Raw genomic sequence first — 18,434 nt, 5'->3', positions numbered from 1 at the left:
AAGCTTATTTGCTATAGTACCTTTAAATAATAAATAAAAATGGTATTTTAACATACAGAATATAGTAATGTACAAATTTAATTCCTACATCCTGTTTCACGCAATACAAATTTCATTTTCTATTCCATTAATAATAATGATTGTATTACTGATTGGTATTCACAAGCATTCTTCCAATACATAAATCTTATAAAAATAAAACAAAATTTGATAAGGATTCGAACCTGCGACGATCAGCATAGCGAGCAGATATTTAATCACCTGCGCTACACAAGCTTTCAAGAGCTTGTGCATAAGTAGGCAATATGAATGAAGGCTTCTTGAAGAAATAATTAATTTTATTTGTTTTTTTTTTGTTAATATAGTTTAACCCTTTGCATTCCGCTATCCCCTTTGAAGGGACTTAATATTCTTTGTATAATAATAACGGAATGCAAAGGGTTAATAGCTGAAATTATTGAAACTGATTTTAGAGATTCGATTAGTTTTAATTGTTTAACTTCTGTTCTGCCTGATTTGTCGTTTCGAATAATAAATCTAGATATGATTTCAGCTATTAAACTATAAACAAGAAAAGAAAAGAATATAAATAATTATCATTTCAAGAGACGCTTCACATTCATATTGCCCGCTTATCCGTAAGCGATTGGAGGAATGTGTAGCTTAGGTATTTAAGTATGTGCTCGGTACGCTAATCGTCGCGGGATCGAATCCTTTTCAAGTTTTATTTTTGTTTAATTTTATAAGATTTATGTATTGGAAAAATGCTTTTGAATAGCAATTAGTAATACAATCATTATTATTAATGGAATAGAGAATAAAATTTGTACTACGTGAAATAAGGTGTAGGAATTAAATTTGTGCATTGCTATATATATTTTATGCTAAAATACTATGTTTATTTATTATTTAATAGTACAAGAGCAAATAAGCATGTTGTGAATTTCTTAATTATCATTTAAATGTTCTTCGGAGTAATCGAACTGAAATCTATAAAAGAAAAGGCGAAGTTGCCGGCAGAAAAGGATTTTAACTCGTTGGCTGAACGAAGTTAAGTTCGGGTCAGTTCGGGATCGAGACCATCGTTGCCAAGTGTAGTGCTTTCGGCACTACGGTACCGACATATCCTATAGCGTAGTGCCATAAAAAGCACTACGCTATAGTTACTGCCGAAATTACTGACTGCCGGAAATACGTCAGATGGTAGAGACTGTAGAGAGTCCGCCATTTTGATATTTTCAATACTATGTGAAAAATGGCCGCACATAATACACTGTTCAAAATTGAATCATGTACAGGTATAGTTTCTGCTTCCCTATACTATCTTGTAGCAAAAATGCTTCTCGCAAAATTGATTCATGTCCATCTCTACTACTTTATACTATCTTATAGCAAAAATGTAAAGACAACAGCAGACGAAACGCGACATCGACAAATATGAAGATGACGTTTTGGACGTAGTAAAAGTATTATCCAGAAAGCATATTATTTATGTTGGAAACGTAGGGATGTTGAAAAATGGAATGGAAAATAATGCAAATATGGTGCATATATATAATATTATTTATCAAGTATAAAAAGGAAGAGATCGGATGTAATTTTCAGCCTATAAAGAGGAAAAAGCATCAGATAAGTATCGGGAGCAGTAAATCAAAAGAAGGATTAAAGAATATTTTGCTTTGTTAAATTAATCTTTCTTCTGACTTGCTGCTCCCGATACTTATCTGATGCTTTTTCCTCTTTATAGGCTGAAAATTGCATCCGATCTCTTCCCTTTTATACTTGATAAATAATATTATATATATGCACCATATTTGCATTACTTTCCATTCCATTTTTCGACATCCCTACATTTCCAACATAAATAATATGCTTTCTGGATAATACTTTTACTACGTCCAAAACGTCATCTTCATATTTATCGATGTCGCGTTTCGTCTGCTGTCGTCTTTAAATTTTTGCTATAAGATAGTATAGAGGAGTTGAGATGAACATGAATCAATTTTGCGCGAAGCATTTTTGCTACAAGATAGTATAGGGAAGCAGAAACTAAACCTGTACATGATTCAGTTTTGAACAGTGTATGTTAAAATATATAATGCATGGTCCGTAAGCCAAGACAAATGTTAATTTAAAGTATAGTAAAGAAATAAAGAGTAAGTGACTAGACTATAGTGACAGGCGTGACAGTTTTGATCTGTCTTACAACTGAGAATTGAGATACTGATGGTAAATCAGGTAAATGAATAAATAATGACGTGATTTTTAATATATACATTAAAATAATTTATAACATTGTATAAAGGACTCAACAAATTAGATAAGTGCAACAATCAATTTCATAATATAAAATGTAAGATATTTTTTGGTACTTTATGGGATTTTATTTCAGATTAAATTATAATATTATGTTTACTGTATCATTGCTGACGTGCTGAGGATAGAGCTATGTGGATTAAAAATTAAAATAGAGGAATAGACTGACCATCATGTTGTTATTGTATCATCTCTGAGAATAAAACTGTATTGATTGAAAGGGATATTGAAATAAACGAATCAACAGATTGGGTAAATACAATAATAAATAAAGAAGCTGACAGATTAGATATATAATATAAAATGTAAGATATTTTGTAGTAGTTTGAGGAATCAAGTAACACGGTAGTGTTACGCGGCAAGTAATTAAAAAAATACGAGCCGCGTGACACTACTTACTTTTACGCGAAGATTGAACCAAACTAAACCACTCGATTCTTCCGATGGATATATTTTCCGATCGGTTCATTTAATGAAAATTTTAATGGAACTTTCATTATATAAATCGATTATAAGCTTTCGAATGAGACTACAAACGTCTAAATCGGTACACTCAATGCTGAGATATCAAGATTGAGCAATTACGATCAGCTATTTTAGTTTCAGCTTTTCTTCTTCTTCCGATCGAAAATTGTTGTCTCGCTCGGAAGTCTCACTCTTTCACAATAGAAGCTTATCAACGACATCTTCTGTCCTTCTCCACCACACTTCCGATATTGTCTGAATGTGTTCGTGCTATAGGTGTGAAACAGATTCCAATATGGCCGCAACGCAGGCGCGACGTAGTATATGTAGTATCCATCGAAGTGTTCGTTTTGTTAGTATGATTCGCACGTGAGTTTTCCACGTGAATTCATAGTTAAAATTTGGATGCATCAATTATATGGCAGTGATCCAGGAAACAATTAGATAAGTATTGTTTGTTAGAACAAATATTTAAATATTTGAGCAATGGTACTTTGTGATTTCTTTGTTTTATAGGTTACAGGAAATAGAGTGACTAATAGAAAAACATGCGTTTATAAACGCTCATCACATTCCAATTAATAAAGTAATTGGTAACAAAATGATGCCAAAACAAGGAAAATAGTTGTGGTATAGTCTATAACCCTTAATACGCAGATTATTTAGGTTAGTTTCAATGCATCTTGAAGAACAAATTCATGGTAAATAACATTTTTCAATATCTGATTTTTATTTACTCAGTTTTAATATTTAATGTATTTATCAATATTATTATTATAGTATGTGTTTTCAAAATTACAGATTGTGTTAGCAAAATGCAGAAAGCAAATGAACGAATGGCAGATCGAACAGATTACATATATATAAAGGTATGCAGAAACAAGAATTAAACATACATTAATCTTTTGTGACTTATAATTTTAATGAGGATAGAAGGTTGTAGTAATAAGTAGAACTTTCATCATCTAAATTTGTCATTAATTGCTGTATATGTAAATGATATTGATTAATACATAAGAGGAATAATGAAACGTGATTATATTTCTTCATACGCAAATGCAGTTATACAATGCATTGTAAATTGTTATTCAATTAGAAGTGTACTATTTCGTATAGGAGCAGACAATTCTCTAAAATCTTTTATTTTTGCTTCAGAAACTTTTGATAAATCTTTAGAGAATATTGATATTAGACAATATGCTGAAATCCAATTTGTTGGAAAGCGGCAGTATGATGCTGGCAATTTAATCACTGCTCTGTGTGATAAATTAAGTTGCTTGAATCGCGTTGTGCAACATTATCTAACAAAAACGGACAAATGTAGTACTTCATGTTATCATACAAATATTACCCAATCTTATAATAATATTTTATTACTTATGATATTTGATGGTATGAAGGGTTTGTTAATTCCCAAAAAATTATGCAAAAGTAATTCTTGGAGCACATTTAAGAAATAATTCAGAGCAACTTCTCTAAGTGGAAAAAAAGTATTGAATTCTTTGTGCAGTAATTGTATGAGTTCTTTAGAACTTCAGCAAAAAATTGCTAGTACAGTTACTAACAAAGTTCTGATTGTTAAATTATCATTATATAATACCAAAACTGAAAATATAGAAAACGTTAAAGATTGGATTGTTCTTAAAAACTGAAACATTAAAGGTATACCTATTGAGAAATTAGAAATGGGTGATAAAGTTTATAAAGCAAATTGTGTGATTTTCCATGACGGCAAGGATGCTGCAACTGGTCATTATACGTCTATGATACGTAAGGATAAATCATGGATATATGCGAACGATCATATCGTTCAAAAGAAAACATGGCCCAGAAATTCAAAAGGTACGTTTATCATATTCTTTAAGGAAATTTAATTAATTCAATATTACGTTATTCGTATCTCTAACGGCTGCTTTTATAAATGTTGAAAGTTGTTATCATGGGTAAAAACATCTTAATATGTTCAACAATATTAGCACCACGGCTGCGTTTAAAACGCCATTTCACTAAATATTGGCCGCAATTATAGCGCCTTCGGCTGCAATATATCTAGTGAGTAAACTATTTAAAAATGATATGATTTCCACAATGAGTTTCTATCATTATTAAATTATTTTCTCACTGAGTATCGCGCAGTTTCAAATAAAATCTCGTAATACATATTTTTTGTGTAGAAAATTATTGTATCTTTCTTTATCAAAACTATTTATAACGAGTTGATATGTAATTTTTCAATATATTATTTAAAATGTTGTACTTTTCCTTTTTTAATATTGTTAAATAAAATTGATTATTGTTAACAATATAATTATTTATATATTTCAATTTATATTCCCGTCCAATAAAATTTAATTATTAGAATACACATTCTTTCTTTAAGAGTTTCACTACATTTTGTATTATTTGCATAAAGAAATTCTTAAGATGTATCTTTGTCACATTACAAAAAGCTCTGAGATCCCCCAAAAAAAACACTTTCGTGTAAAAAAAAAGACGGCAAGTAATTGAAAGTGATTCCACTGAACAAAATAATCTATAAGACCAAACATTTTTTAAAATCAAATGTTACTTTAAAAATTTCTAGGTAAATATATTTCCACACATCAAACATTGTGCGAAACAGTGCCTCAAGTTGGCTCCGAACCTGTGGTCAGAAAGGAAGGCCTTATTCTAAAATAAAGTATTCAAAGCCAGGTTATGTGGTAAAAGAGTTTTTATTTAATAAATAAATATATACAAAAGTTTACAATATTTTTACAAAAGAACCGCTAAGTTAAAAATGATCGTCTTCCTAGGGAATTTGTCGTCGTCAAATTCTAGGGAATTTCGGTAGACGAAGTTTCCCAAGAACCCCAGAGACTAGAATTCCCCAGAAAGGAGCGCGGACTTATAAGCTCCCGGACTGGACAATTTCCCTAGGGTATTCCCTAGTAAAATCCCCAGCCCCGGGAGGAAGCGAATTTGGAGAAGTGGTTTTAGGGAAGGGGAAGTCCCCTTGCCCTTCGGCCGCCTTCTCCAAGAGCTCTAGTGGCTCCGAGCCACCCCACCCCTAGGGTGAATTCTACCCCTCCTACTACCCGACTCGTCGAGAGCCCTGGACTTGGGGGTCGGAACACTGGGTCCGAGGTAGTCCTCGGAGGCAGTGTGGAGGGGAAGGAGAGGGTTGAATTTCTCCCGGGCAGTCCCCGGAGAAATCTCCCTTAAGGAGGGAGGAATGTGCCGCAGAGGGGTAGTCCCCTCTTGGTAGGCAGTGGGTGGTGGGTGATACTTACCAAAGTATGCTCCCAATGAGTTCGCCAGTGGAGGCGCTCTTTGTTGCCCGTGGAGGCGCTGCCGATGAGGCGTCAAAAGCTGCTGAGGTGCCGTTGAGGCGAAAAAGGCTGCTTCGTTGCTGCGGTTGCTGCTGCTTACACAGCTGTCGAGCAATGCGAGGGTGCGATGGGTCCTTATCAAGGACCCATCTATATAATTCCGCGGCACGAAACTTGTCAGCGAGAGAGCTGCTCGTGGCGCTGGCCACCTAGTGGCCAGGCGCGCAAGCTGTGCCGCGGCCGCGACGCGCCAGGGCCAGTAGACGCGCAAGCGCGCCGCGGTGAGAGATAGAGTGAGATAGAGGTAGCGGCTATACGCTGTTGGTATAGCCGTCCCCTGTGAACGCAATAGAGATAGGGAGATATCGCAGAAAATGTGGAATCTACTTCTCAGCATTTTTGCTCCTCCCGATCTCGAACAAACATCAATACTTTTACAATAAAAAATAATACATTAAAAACGAAATATTGCAGAAAAAGAATTTTAGACAAAAATATCTGAAAAAATACTTTGCAGTTAAATATTTCAGAAAAGGAATTAGTTCTTCTGGTTGCTTAATAAATATATCTGGCAACATAAAGCATGAAGATCAAATAAATTAGGCAAGTAAGTCAATCAATCGGCAACATAAAGTATTGAGATCACATAAATTCAGGCAAGTAAATGAATGAATAATTAATTATTATATAATTTTTGTATACGTACACAGTGGGAAGTTGAATCGTGTGTGGTTTCAACTACAGTGTAGTATATCATTTTCCAAGTTAAATTACAGAGTGAAGCTAGCTGAATCACCCACGATTCAATTTCCTACTGTGTACTACTTGCCCGGACGGGCCGAAAAGTGTAAAGTATATTTGAGTATTCATCAGTTGCACTTTGAACTGTCATCTACAGTACACATTTGGTCCGTTCGGGCAAGTAGTACACAGTAGTAAATTGAATCGTGGGTGATTCAGCTAGCTTCACTCTGTAATTTAACTTGGAAAGTGATATACTACACTGTAGTTGAAACCACGCACGATTCAACTTCCCACTCTGTACGTATACAAAAATTATATAATAATTAATTATTCATTCATTTACTTGCCTGAATTTATGTGATCTCAATACTTTATGTTGCCGATTGATTGACTTACTTGCCTAATTTATTTGATCTTCATGCTTTATGTTGCCAGATATATTTATTAAGTAACCAGAAGAACTACTTCCTTTTCTGAAATATTTAACTGTAAAGTGTTTGTTCGAGATTGGGAGGAGCAGAAAATGTTGCGAAGTAGATTCCGCATTTCTCTGTTATATCTCCCATCTCTATTGCGCTCACAATAGACGGCTAGACCGACAGCGTCTAGCCGCTCTATCTGTCCCTCTCTCCGCGGCGCGCTTGCGCGTCTTCTGGCCCTGGCGCGTCGCGGCCGCGAAGCGACACTACTTGCGCGCCTGACCACTAGGTGGCCAGCGGCACGAGCAGCTCTCTCGCTGGCAAGATTAGTGTCGCGTAATGATATAGATGGGTCCTTGATAAGGACCCATCGCACCTCAGCTTTGCTCAACCGACTGCGTAGCAGCAACAACCGCAGCAACAGAAACCAGCTTTTGTTCGCCTCCACGGCACCTAACTGACGCCTCAACGGCAGCGCCTCCACTTGGCCAACTTTTTGGATACTTTGGTAAGTATCACCAACCACCCACTGCCTTCCAAGAGGGGACTTCCCCTCTGCGGCATTTCCTCCCTCCTAAGGGAAATTTCTCTGGGGAATGCCCGGGAGAAGTTAACCCTCTCCTTTCCCTCCACACTGCCTCCGAGGACTACCTCGGACCCAGTGTTCCGACCCTCAAATCCAGGGCTCTCGACGAGTCGGGTAGTGGGAGGGGTAGAATCACCCTAAGGGTTGGGGTGGCTCGGAGCCACTATAGCTCTAGGAGAAGTAGGCCGAGGGGTAAGGGGACTTCCCCTTCCCTAAAACCACTTCTCCTATTTCGCTTCCTCCCGTGGCTGGGGATTTTACTGGGGAATACTCCAGGGAAAATTGCCCAGTCCGGGAGCTTCTAAGTCCGCGTTCCTTTCTGGGGAATTCTGTTTTCTGGGGTTCTAGGGAATCTTCGTAGACCGATATTCCCTAGAAGTTGACGAGAGCAAATTCCCTAGAAAGTCGATCATTAGTCTAGCGGTTCTTTTGTAAATATATTGTAAAATTGTTGTACATTTTATTTATTTAAATAAAAACTCCTTTTACCTCTTATCTTTGGCTTTGAATATTTCATTCTAGAATAAGACCTTCCCTTCTGACCACAGGTTCGGAGCCAACTTGGGACATTGTTTCGCACAAATTTTTGGTCCTTCGAGCCGGATTTCCGGCAAAAAACGTTCGAAGTGCATCAGTGTTCCTGAGTGGGCATTCCGGACTGTGTTTTGGATTGTGGTTTGTTCTGGAATAGAGTTTCAAAATGGCTAGCTCAGGGGAATTATTAGAAGCAATCAATTACGTACCCATGATTCGGGATGAATTCGTTCGGTTGGTCGTTAACATCAAGAAGCGTGGAGTGCACAATTTCACCCTTCCCTTCTTGGAGGATAGGCTAGCAGCCTTAGAGAAGTGGCTTACCGTGTTGCATAAAACTCACGTTAAGATCACTACTCACACAAAACCGGCCGAATTAGCTAAAATGGAGTACGTAACCGATAATTGGTATCAAGCGGCCCTTGATGCCCATAGTGACGCGGAAGAATTCATCCTAGGACATCTAGATGAACTTCGACCCAATCAGGGCATGTCGGCATCAGGTCCCACTGCGCCTTCAGGCGAAATAAACCACATTAGGCTTCCAGTTATTGATTTACCGAAGTTTTCCGGGGATTATTTAGAATGGAACAACTTTTATGAGACGTTCCGTTCCATTGTTCACGACAAAGTGTATGTCTCGGGTCGGGACAAGTTCCATTATCTAAAATCCTGTTTGCAAGGAGAAGCAGCTACGGTCATTAAATCTTTAGCAATCACTTCCGAGAACTATGAGATAGCATGGGACACTTTGGTAGCTCGGTACACGGACAAACGGATGATCACGGATACGTTCTTAGATCAAATCTCGCAAGTACCCACGCTTCGGGGTGACAATTTTAAGGTTCTGAAAGAAGTTAGGGACTCAGTTACGGTTGCTCTCAACGCCCTTAAAACTATGGGATACGGCGTAGATCAATGGGATCCCATAATTGTTCATTCGCTGAAGAACAAACTGGATGACACCCTTCGTTTAGCCTGGGAAATGTATCTAGGAAGCAGCAACGATTATCCCTCGTTCATTCAATTCTCTGAGTTTCTAACGCGTCATATTAACTCATTGCAATCATTAGGTAACAAACGTAAGACTTCCAAAAAGGAATCCGGGAGATCCTTGAAGTCACACGCCGCGAGTGTGAATAGCACCGGTTGCGCTCATTGTGGTAGTAACCATCTCTTGTATCAGTGCAAGGACTACCTTGCATTGACTCCTCAGGCTCGATCAAAGTTTGCATTTTCACAGAACTTCTGCATCAACTGCCTGAGGCCAGGGCATAGTTGCTCCAATTGTTCTTCTTCGTCACGCTGCAGGAAATGTAGTAAAATGCATCATACGTTGTTGCATTTTGACAAATCTGGCACCGGGGGGAGCAAGTCACGGGGGACTACCCCTGCGGCAAACTCCGCTTCCGAGCCTGAACCCTCTAGCTCGCATTCTACAACGCATCTCAGCGTTACCGATACACGTTCAGTTCTGTTGGACACGTTCTCTGCTAGAATCGATGCTCCTGACGGTTCTCATATCATAGTCCGCGGACTTTTTGACACGGGCTCAGAAACTTCCTTTATCTCAGAAAATTTAGCTCAGCAGTTACGAATACCGCGAAAACGTATCAATGCTACCATTCATGGTGTTGCATTGACTTCGGCTCAAAACGTTCGAACAGAGGCACAGATTACCCTTCATTCTCTCTCAAGACACGGTGTTTCGTTGGATGTAACTGCAATAATCTTACCAACGATTACTCAATATCTCCCTCCGACTTATTCTCGATCGTCTTTTCCATCGCTTAGTGGAATCGATTTCGCTGATAATTTCGCTTCAACCAAGGTTCCAATTGATGTGCTCATTGGTGCAGATTATCTCACGTCGGTGGTAGAAGGCCCGTACATTAACTCTCCTGATAATTCGTTACAAGCCCAGCGGACTATTTTCGGTTGGATCGTAGCTGGAGTCGTACCTAAGGCGGGTCACTCTCATAGCCTCACGGTTCATCATTGCTTTGACCTAGAGAACACTCTTCGCGACTTCTGGGAACTGGAAGAAGTTCCTGAAGTCAAACCCATGTCCACAGAGGACTCCCTCTGTGAACAACATTTTGTGGATACGGTAACACGCACCCCCTCGGGGCGTTTTGTCGTCGCTTTACCTTTTCGATCCGACATCGAAAAGCATAGTCTAGGTTCTTCTTCTCGGGTAGCAGAGAAAACCTTATCACGGATACTTCGGCGATTGGAAACTTCACCAGACCAGGCTGAAAGTTATTCTCAATTCTTACAGGAGTATATTATGTTGGGACATATGTCTCCTGTTCCTATGAACTCTGATTTTCGCGTCTTCCTGCCTCATCATGCAGTTTTTAAGACCGAGAACCAGAAAACAAAGATTCGCGTTGTATTCAACGCATCTTCTAAAACCTCTCCTGGCGTATCGCTTAACGACACGTTATTCATTGGACCCAAGCTCCAGCAGGACATTACGCTGATCCTAATGAATTGGCGTTCCTTTCGATATGTAGGCGTGACAGACATTGTTAAGATGTTCCGACAGATTCTTGTGCGTTTTGAGGATCGCAAGTATCAGAACATTTTATGGAAGACTGATTCCGGTGCGCTTCAGGCTTTAGAACTCAACACGGTGACCTACGGTACGGGACCGGCATTGTTCTTATCCTCGCGAGTTTTGCGCGAAATAGCTTACACGGACGGAGCTAACTTCCCTCTCGCACAGGATGTGTTGTTAAATTCTACTTATGTAGACGACATACTTTTTGGGGCCCATGACTTAAAGCAACTTAGTTCGGTCAGGGAACAACTCTTCGCTCTACTGGCGAAAGGGGGCTTCTCCTTAAGCAAATGGGCATTCAATCAACCGGGGTCTTCCCCGCTTGAACCTACCGAGCTGCACTCTTTCATTGAGGATCCTGCTGGATCAAGTAAAGTCTTGGGCATATATTGGGATCACGGGGATGATAGCTTCCGCTTCCGTGCTTCTCCTTCTCACATTGGTGTACTAACCAAACGCATCCTCTTATCAGAGAATGCCAAGATCTTCGATCCATTGGGATGGATCTCTCCAATAGTCATCACCTTAAAGCAGTTAATGCAATCCACCTGGTTGCTTAAACTCTCTTGGGATGAAGAAATTCCCGAGCCTATTCAGTCAAAATGGCTCAAGTGCTATGAGCAACTCCGAGACTTACAGACTTTACGGATCCCACGGTGGACTGGACAATCACTTACTACTGGAAAACGCGAATTAATTGGATTTTGCGACGCCTCAGAGCTTGCGTACGGCGCGGTCGTTTATGAACGCCTCACTGATGAGGACGGTCAACTCTCGGTACATTTAGTAATGTCCAAAACAAAGGTCGCTCCGATCAAGACCACTTCAATCCCTCGTCTGGAGTTGGTCGCCGCTGCCCTTCTTGTCAAATTATTGGTTCACGTCAAGGGAAGCTTGGTCGGGAGTTGTGATGCGATTCGTTGCTACTCGGATTCACAGGTCGCGTTAGCTTGGATAGCAAAGCAACCCGTCCATTGGAAGACGTTTGTGGCCAATCGCGTTTCGTACGTTCAAACGCATTTACCGGAAGCCAGCTGGCATTATGTACCCACTAAGTCGAATCCTGCAGACTTGTGTTCAAGAGGAACCAGTGCTCAACAGTTATCAGAGGACTCACTTTGGTGGCATGGGCCTGCTTTCCTCCGTGAGCACACCGCAAAACCTGTTCAGGTCTTTGAAACCGAGGAAGAAAGTCGGAAGATAGCATTAACCGCTCAACTAGACACAACTGAGTGTTGGTTTCTTGATCAGTTTTCGTCTTGGTCTAAACTGGTCCGAGTTATGGCCTATGTTCTTCGATTTGTCCAGCGGACCAGGAAAACCGGCCAATGGGAGGACTCCCTTCTGTCTGCATCGGAAATTCGCAGTTCGATTGAAGCCTTGATAAAGGTTGTTCAACGAATACACTTCGCGAGCGAAATCTCAGCCTTGAATCATGGGTCACGTATACCGTCGCGCTCAAAGCTTCTTTCATTATATCCGGTAACTGATTCACAAGGAATCCTAAGAATAGGGGGGCGGCTTCGGAACGCCGAAATTTCTGAACAAATGAAACACCCCATTATTCTTCCGGATTGCCACTTAACGGCCATTCTTATTAGGCAAACTCACCTAGATACACTTCACGGGGGACTGCAATTGACTTTGTCTACGTTGCGACAAAAGTTTTGGGTCGTGAATGCACGCACTCTAGTAAAGGCATGCGTTCATAAATGCATCACGTGTGCCCGCGAACGCGCTAAACTCGGCACCCAACTCATGGGTTCACTTCCTGCCGCTCGGGTTTCTCGCAGCTTTACCTTCGAACTCACCGGAGTAGACTATGCCGGGCCCTTTTTGGTAAAATTACACCACGGTCGCAATGCCAAGTCCGTCAAATGCTACGTGGCGGTATTCGTATGCCTAGCTACCCGTGCTGTTCACTTGGAACTCGTCTCCAGACTGGACACCGAGGCCTTCCTCGCAGCGCTGACTCGATTTATCTCTCGTCGTGGAAAACCCGCCGTCATGTATTCGGACAACGGCCTTAATTTTCAAGGAGCGGACGCTGAACTAAAACGCGCCTACCGATGCTCCTTAGAAGCTGCACGCGCTCAGAACACCGATTCCATCAGTAAAATCGAGTGGAAATTCATTCCGGTCGCTACTCCCCACTGGGACGGTCTTTGGGAAAGTGCCGTAAAAAGCATGAAGCACCACCTGAAGCGCTCCCTCGGAGTTTTCGTGCCTAATTTCGAGGAAATGGCCACACTATTGACCAAGATTGAGGCCTGTTTAAATTCACGACCTATATCGCGGTTACATGATGATCCAGAGTCGTTGGACGTACTCACTCCGGGGCATTTTTTGTCAGGACGGGCGTTAAATTCCCCACCTGAATTATCCACCTTGGATTTACGAGAATCATCATTAAACCGTTGGCAAACCGTGAATCGAATCACCGAGACCTTTTGGAAGAAGTGGTCTTCCGAATACTTACACACTCTGCAACATAGGCCGAAATGGCAGAACTCTAACTCGGAATTCGGTGAAGGAGATTTAGTGCTTGTCAAAGTACCTAACAATCCTCCCCGTATGCGGACCTTGGGGCGGATTCTCAAACTAGTTCCTGGGGTGGACGGAGTAGCTCGCGTAGCTGTCCTTAAAACCGCGAGAAAAGAGATTCAACGGAGTCTCTCGCAACTCTGTAAACTCCCCTCTTAGCCCTCACTTTGGGTCGTATGAGGGTCTATCTTCACCCTGCTTTCCGGCATCCTGGGACTCTTCAGGTTGTCATCTCTCCTTCTCAAGCTTCCTGGGACTCTTCAGGTTGCTTAACTTTCTTTTCCTGGTTTCCTGGGACTCTTCAGGTTACCACCTCCTCTCTCGGGCGTCCTGGGACTCTTCAGGTCGTCCTGTTTCCTGTTCCAAACCTTCAGGAACACTTTATGATCTCCGCCATGTCTTTTCTTCCAAAACTCCAAAAATACTTACTGAGTCTTCGCACTCATCATTTACCTTTTTGGTGCAGCGAGATTTGATCATGGCGGATTATCCCTGGGCTCAACTATTGGGCATCGGATATGAGGACGAGGGAGACGACGTCCTCGAGTTACATGCCCCCCGGGAGGAATCTGAGTTTCGGCGGTTGTTCGGCAGTATTTCCCCGGAGGGGCTAAAGGCGCCACCACCACCACCGCCACGGAAACCACCGTCGAACCCGCGACGTCGGAGGCCCATGGTTGCCGCCCAGAAGCGCATTGCCTCGACGAACTGGGCTGGGAAAGTCTTAGACGATCCCAGCGCCAGGGAACTCGAGCGCAATGCGCAAAAAATTATTGTCCGAGCCTTCGGGCAGACGATAGAGGTGCCGCTCTATTCGGCCCTTAAACTCCGGCGTTGGAAGGCCTGAGCCCCGCAGGGCAAAATCACCCTGCGGTGGTCGCCGGCCTTAGAGCTTCACTCGGCCAAGCTCCATATGAAGCCATGTAAATAGTCGTCTCGTCCCTATCTGTTTTATATCTTTTATTTTTATATTTTTTTTGTAAATAAACTTGTGTTAAACTGAGTTAACTTTCTTCTTCCTTGTCTTGACGCCATCGCGTCAACGGGGGGAGTTTGTTCGAGATTGGGAGGAGCAGAAAATGTTGCGAAGTAGATTCCGCATTTCTCTGTTATATCTCCCATCTCTATTGCGCTCACAATAGACGGCTAGACCGACAGCGTCTAGCCGCTCTATCTGTCCCTCTCTCCGCGGCGCGCTTGCGCGTCTTCTGGCCCTGGCGCGTCGCGACCGCGAAGCGACACTACTTGCGCGCTTGGCCACTAGGTGGCCAGCGGCCGCGGCAGCTCTCTCGCTGGCAAGATTAGTGTCGCGTAATTATATAGATGGGTCCTTGATAAGGACCCATCGCACCTCAGCTTTGCTCAACCGACTGCGTAGCAGCAGCAACCGCAGCAACAGAAACCAGCTTTTGTTCGCCTCCACGGCACCTAACTGACGCCTCAACGGCAGCGCCTCCACTTGGTCAACTTTTTGGATACTTTGGTAAATATCACCAACCACCCACTGCCTTCCAAGAGGGGACTTCCCCTCTGCGGCATTTCCTCCCTCCTAAGGGAAATTTCTCCGGGGACTGCCCGGGAGAAGTTAACCCTCTCCTTCCCCTCCACACTGCCTCCGAGGACTACCTCGGACCCAGTGTTCCGACCCTCAAATCCAGGGCTCTCGACGAGTCGGGTAGTGGGAGGGGTAGAATCACTCTAAGGGTTGGGTTGGCTCGGAGCCACTAGAGCTCTTGGAGAAGGCGGCCGAAGGTAAGGGGACTTCCCCTTCCCTAAAACCACTTCTCCAACTTCGCTTCCTCCCGTGGCTGGGGATTTTACTAGGTGTTGTGTCCTTACGAGACACCAGGATCGTTTTTCCCTCAAGACGGCCACTCTGGACCACGATGCTCCGAACAGCCGGATCATGGAATATACTTACCAAGAGGACTCTGCTCACGGAAATGCCTATATCTCAACATCCAGAAGAGATACGAGGATACCGAGTGGATCCACGGGAAGCTTGAAACCTGTAGATTATATAATGTCCAGTTTAAATTTGGATAATGTTATTCCTTTAAAAGTTATTATCAAGTGAAGGCAATTCATGCTTCGGGTGACGTACCCAAGGAATGAATGGTGGGGGAAACCTTCCGAAGCCACTCGGAACTTTAGAAATTAATAAATAATTAGTTAATTAAGTTACTGAGCTGAAACTTGGAGGGGATTATCAACATTGTTGAAAGAATGTTTATGTTGAATATCACTAAATTATAACAATGTTTAATCTCTCGCCGGTGATTGGCCCAAGTCCAGGTAGTGGGGGAACTACCTCAGCTCATGTCGGAACTTTGGATGTTAATAAATAGTTAGTTAATTAAGATATTAAGCCGAAACTTGGCAGGGTTTATCAACATTGTGGAACGAACGTTTATGTCGAATTTCATTAATTTATAACAATGTTTAAGCTCTCGCCGGTGATTGGCCCAAGTCCAGGTAGTGGGGGAACTACCTCAGCTCATGTCGGAACTTTGGATGTTAATAAATAGTTAGTTAATTAAGATATTAAGCCGAAACTTGGCAGGGTTTATCAACATTGTGGAACGAACGTTTATGTCGAATTTCATTAATTTATAACAATGTTTAAGCTCTCGCTCGTGATTGGCTCAAGTCCAGGTAGTGGGGGTTACTTCAGACCATGTCAAGACTTTGAATATCAATAAATAATTAATTAATGAAGACATTAAGTTGAAACTTGGTAGGATTTATCAGCATGGTTGAAGGATTGTTTATGCCAAATCTCAGCCAAATACGAGTATGTGAAGATGATACCTATAACTATTTCGGACACTAATAATTAATAAATAATTAATAGTTAAGAAAGCCTATGTAAATAACCATTTAACTAAGAACTTTCCATGTAAATTAGAATAAGGAACTATGTAAAAACCAAAGGAAATACCTGGAGAGAAGAATCCTGGCTCCTGATTGGTGCGGCGCTGAAACGTGCAAATTCTTGAGCGGTCTCTCTTCATGGTCCGTCCTCTGGTATATAAGGCGGTGCCATATCAGTACCAGTCAGTTGTAATCTAATCATCGTTACCATACGACTGGAACGATAATAAAAGGAGCTTTTTGAAAGAAAGGAATTTTTCTTAAGACAGTGCGGACCACCGCAAACTTTTGAACCTTTCCCAGGAGAAGGTGCGGACCACCGCAAACTCCTTTAGGCACACATCCGGAAGGTGCGGACCACCGCAAACCGGGTTGTGTTAAATCAATTCGCAGGCAGTGCGGACCACTGCAACCTGGTTCAAACTGAAACCAAGGATAGTGCGGACAACCGCAAACCTTGAATTCTCTGGGAGGGAATAAAACGCTGACCCTGGACCCCCCGTCAAATCGATCCTGGAACCCCCGTAGGAGAGGAGGACGGAAGAATCAACTGAGGAAGCTTCAACGACTTCACGCCACTTCCGGGACTTCCCCCTTCGAATTCCACCACCCCGAGTTGCCTTCGGAGCCGGCCCCCGGCGAGGGAATTTCAACGGAGGCACCCCCTGCTGCTCCCATCGAGATCAACGGGATCCCAGACGGCCCCATCGTTTGGAGGCTGATACCCATCGAGCTACCGACTCCAACATACATTCCAACTGATCTTCGAGTCCCTCCGCTAGATGCCAGTTGCGTTCCCAAGGCCCCAGCACCTCGTCTGTGTCAGGGACCATAAATATTTCGACCCGGAGTCTGGATGCTACTACTGCGGTTGGTGCTATGACCAGTCCGAAGAGATTGGAGCTATTGAAATAGTGGAGCATTGGATCTACCGGTCGGGTCTTCCAAGAGGGGACAGATGCGTGATCTGTCGAGACGACACCGTTGATGTCCGGCCTCTTAACAAATGTATATATTGTAAAATAGCATATCGCGATTATTCTACCTATTATTGTAATCAGAATCCTGATATACAAGAAAGGATCGTACAAATGTACCATATGTACTCAGTACCCTTTAAACCCCTATTGTAAAACAAATAAATAATGTTAATCTGAAAAGTTTGTTAATTCTTTCAAAAATTAACTGGTGACAGCGGCCCCAAATCCTATTGTTGTCGTACCGAGGGACATCCTTCCACCCAGATCGTGGGATTTCCCCAAAGACACAACATAGGGAATACCTTAGGAAAAATTGTCCAGTCAGGGAGTTTCTAAATCCGCGTTCCTTTCTGGGGAATTCGAGTCTACGGTTATTGGGAATCTTCGTCTATCGAAATTCCCTAGAATCTGACGACGACAAATTCCCTAGAAAGTCGATCATCTTAGTCTAAGCGGTTCTTTTTGTAAATATTGTAAAATTTTGTATAATTTTTATTTATTTGAATAAAGACTCTTTTACCTCTTACATTTGTCTTCGAACTTTTATTCTCAGATATAACCTTCCCTTCTGACCACAGGACTGGAACCTACTTGGGCACTGCCTCGCACAGTGTTTTTTCAGATATTTTTGTCTAAAATTCTTTTTCTGCAATATTTCGTTTTTAATGTATTATTTTTTATTGTAAAAGTATTGATGTTTGATGTGTGGAAATATATTTACCTAGAAATTTTTAAAGTAATATTTGAGTTTAAAAAATGTTTGGTCTTATAGATTATTTTGTTCAGTGGAATCACTTTCAATTACTTGCCGTCTTTTTTTTACACGAAAGTGTTTTTTGGGGGATAGACTATACCACAACTATTTTCCTTGTTTTGGCATCATTTTGTTACCAATTACTTTATTAATTGGAATGTGATTAGCGTTTATAAACGCATGGTTTTCTATTAGTCACTCTATTTCCTGTAACCTAAAAAACAAAGAAATCACAAAGTACCATTGCTCAAATATTTAAATATTTTTTCTAACAAACAATACTTATCTAATTGATTTCTGGATCACTGCCATATAATTGATGCATCCAAATTTTTAACTAT

The 18,434-nt window shown here is 41.6% G+C and overlaps 2 protein-coding genes across 2 annotated transcripts; both read left to right on the top strand.

The window, feature by feature from the left end:
• Positions 1-8,541: 8,541 nt before the first annotated feature.
• On the top strand, positions 8,542-12,209 carry LOC136776141 (uncharacterized). Its single transcript, XM_066731517.1, has 5 exons — positions 8,542-10,485; positions 10,577-10,679; positions 10,733-11,311; positions 11,519-12,031; positions 12,193-12,209. The coding sequence occupies exons 1-5, from the start codon at positions 8,542-8,544 to the stop codon at positions 12,207-12,209; spliced, it is 3,156 nt and encodes a 1,051-aa protein (XP_066587614.1).
• Positions 12,210-12,489: 280 nt separating this feature from the next.
• LOC136776140 (uncharacterized) lies at positions 12,490-13,644 on the top strand. The gene is made up of 2 exons (XM_066731516.1): positions 12,490-13,280; positions 13,437-13,644. The coding sequence occupies exons 1-2, from the start codon at positions 12,490-12,492 to the stop codon at positions 13,642-13,644; spliced, it is 999 nt and encodes a 332-aa protein (XP_066587613.1).
• The last annotated feature ends 4,790 nt before the right edge of the window (positions 13,645-18,434 follow it).

This window comes from Prorops nasuta, unplaced genomic scaffold (assembly GCF_024137725.1).
Source record: "Prorops nasuta isolate Cenicafe-Biocafe unplaced genomic scaffold, Cenicafe_Pnas_1.2 PNAS00009, whole genome shotgun sequence".
In the NCBI taxonomy this organism is placed as follows: domain Eukaryota; kingdom Metazoa; phylum Arthropoda; class Insecta; order Hymenoptera; family Bethylidae; genus Prorops; species Prorops nasuta.
Note: the sequence above shows the minus strand (reverse complement) of the source record. Positions and strands in the feature narration are given on the sequence as shown.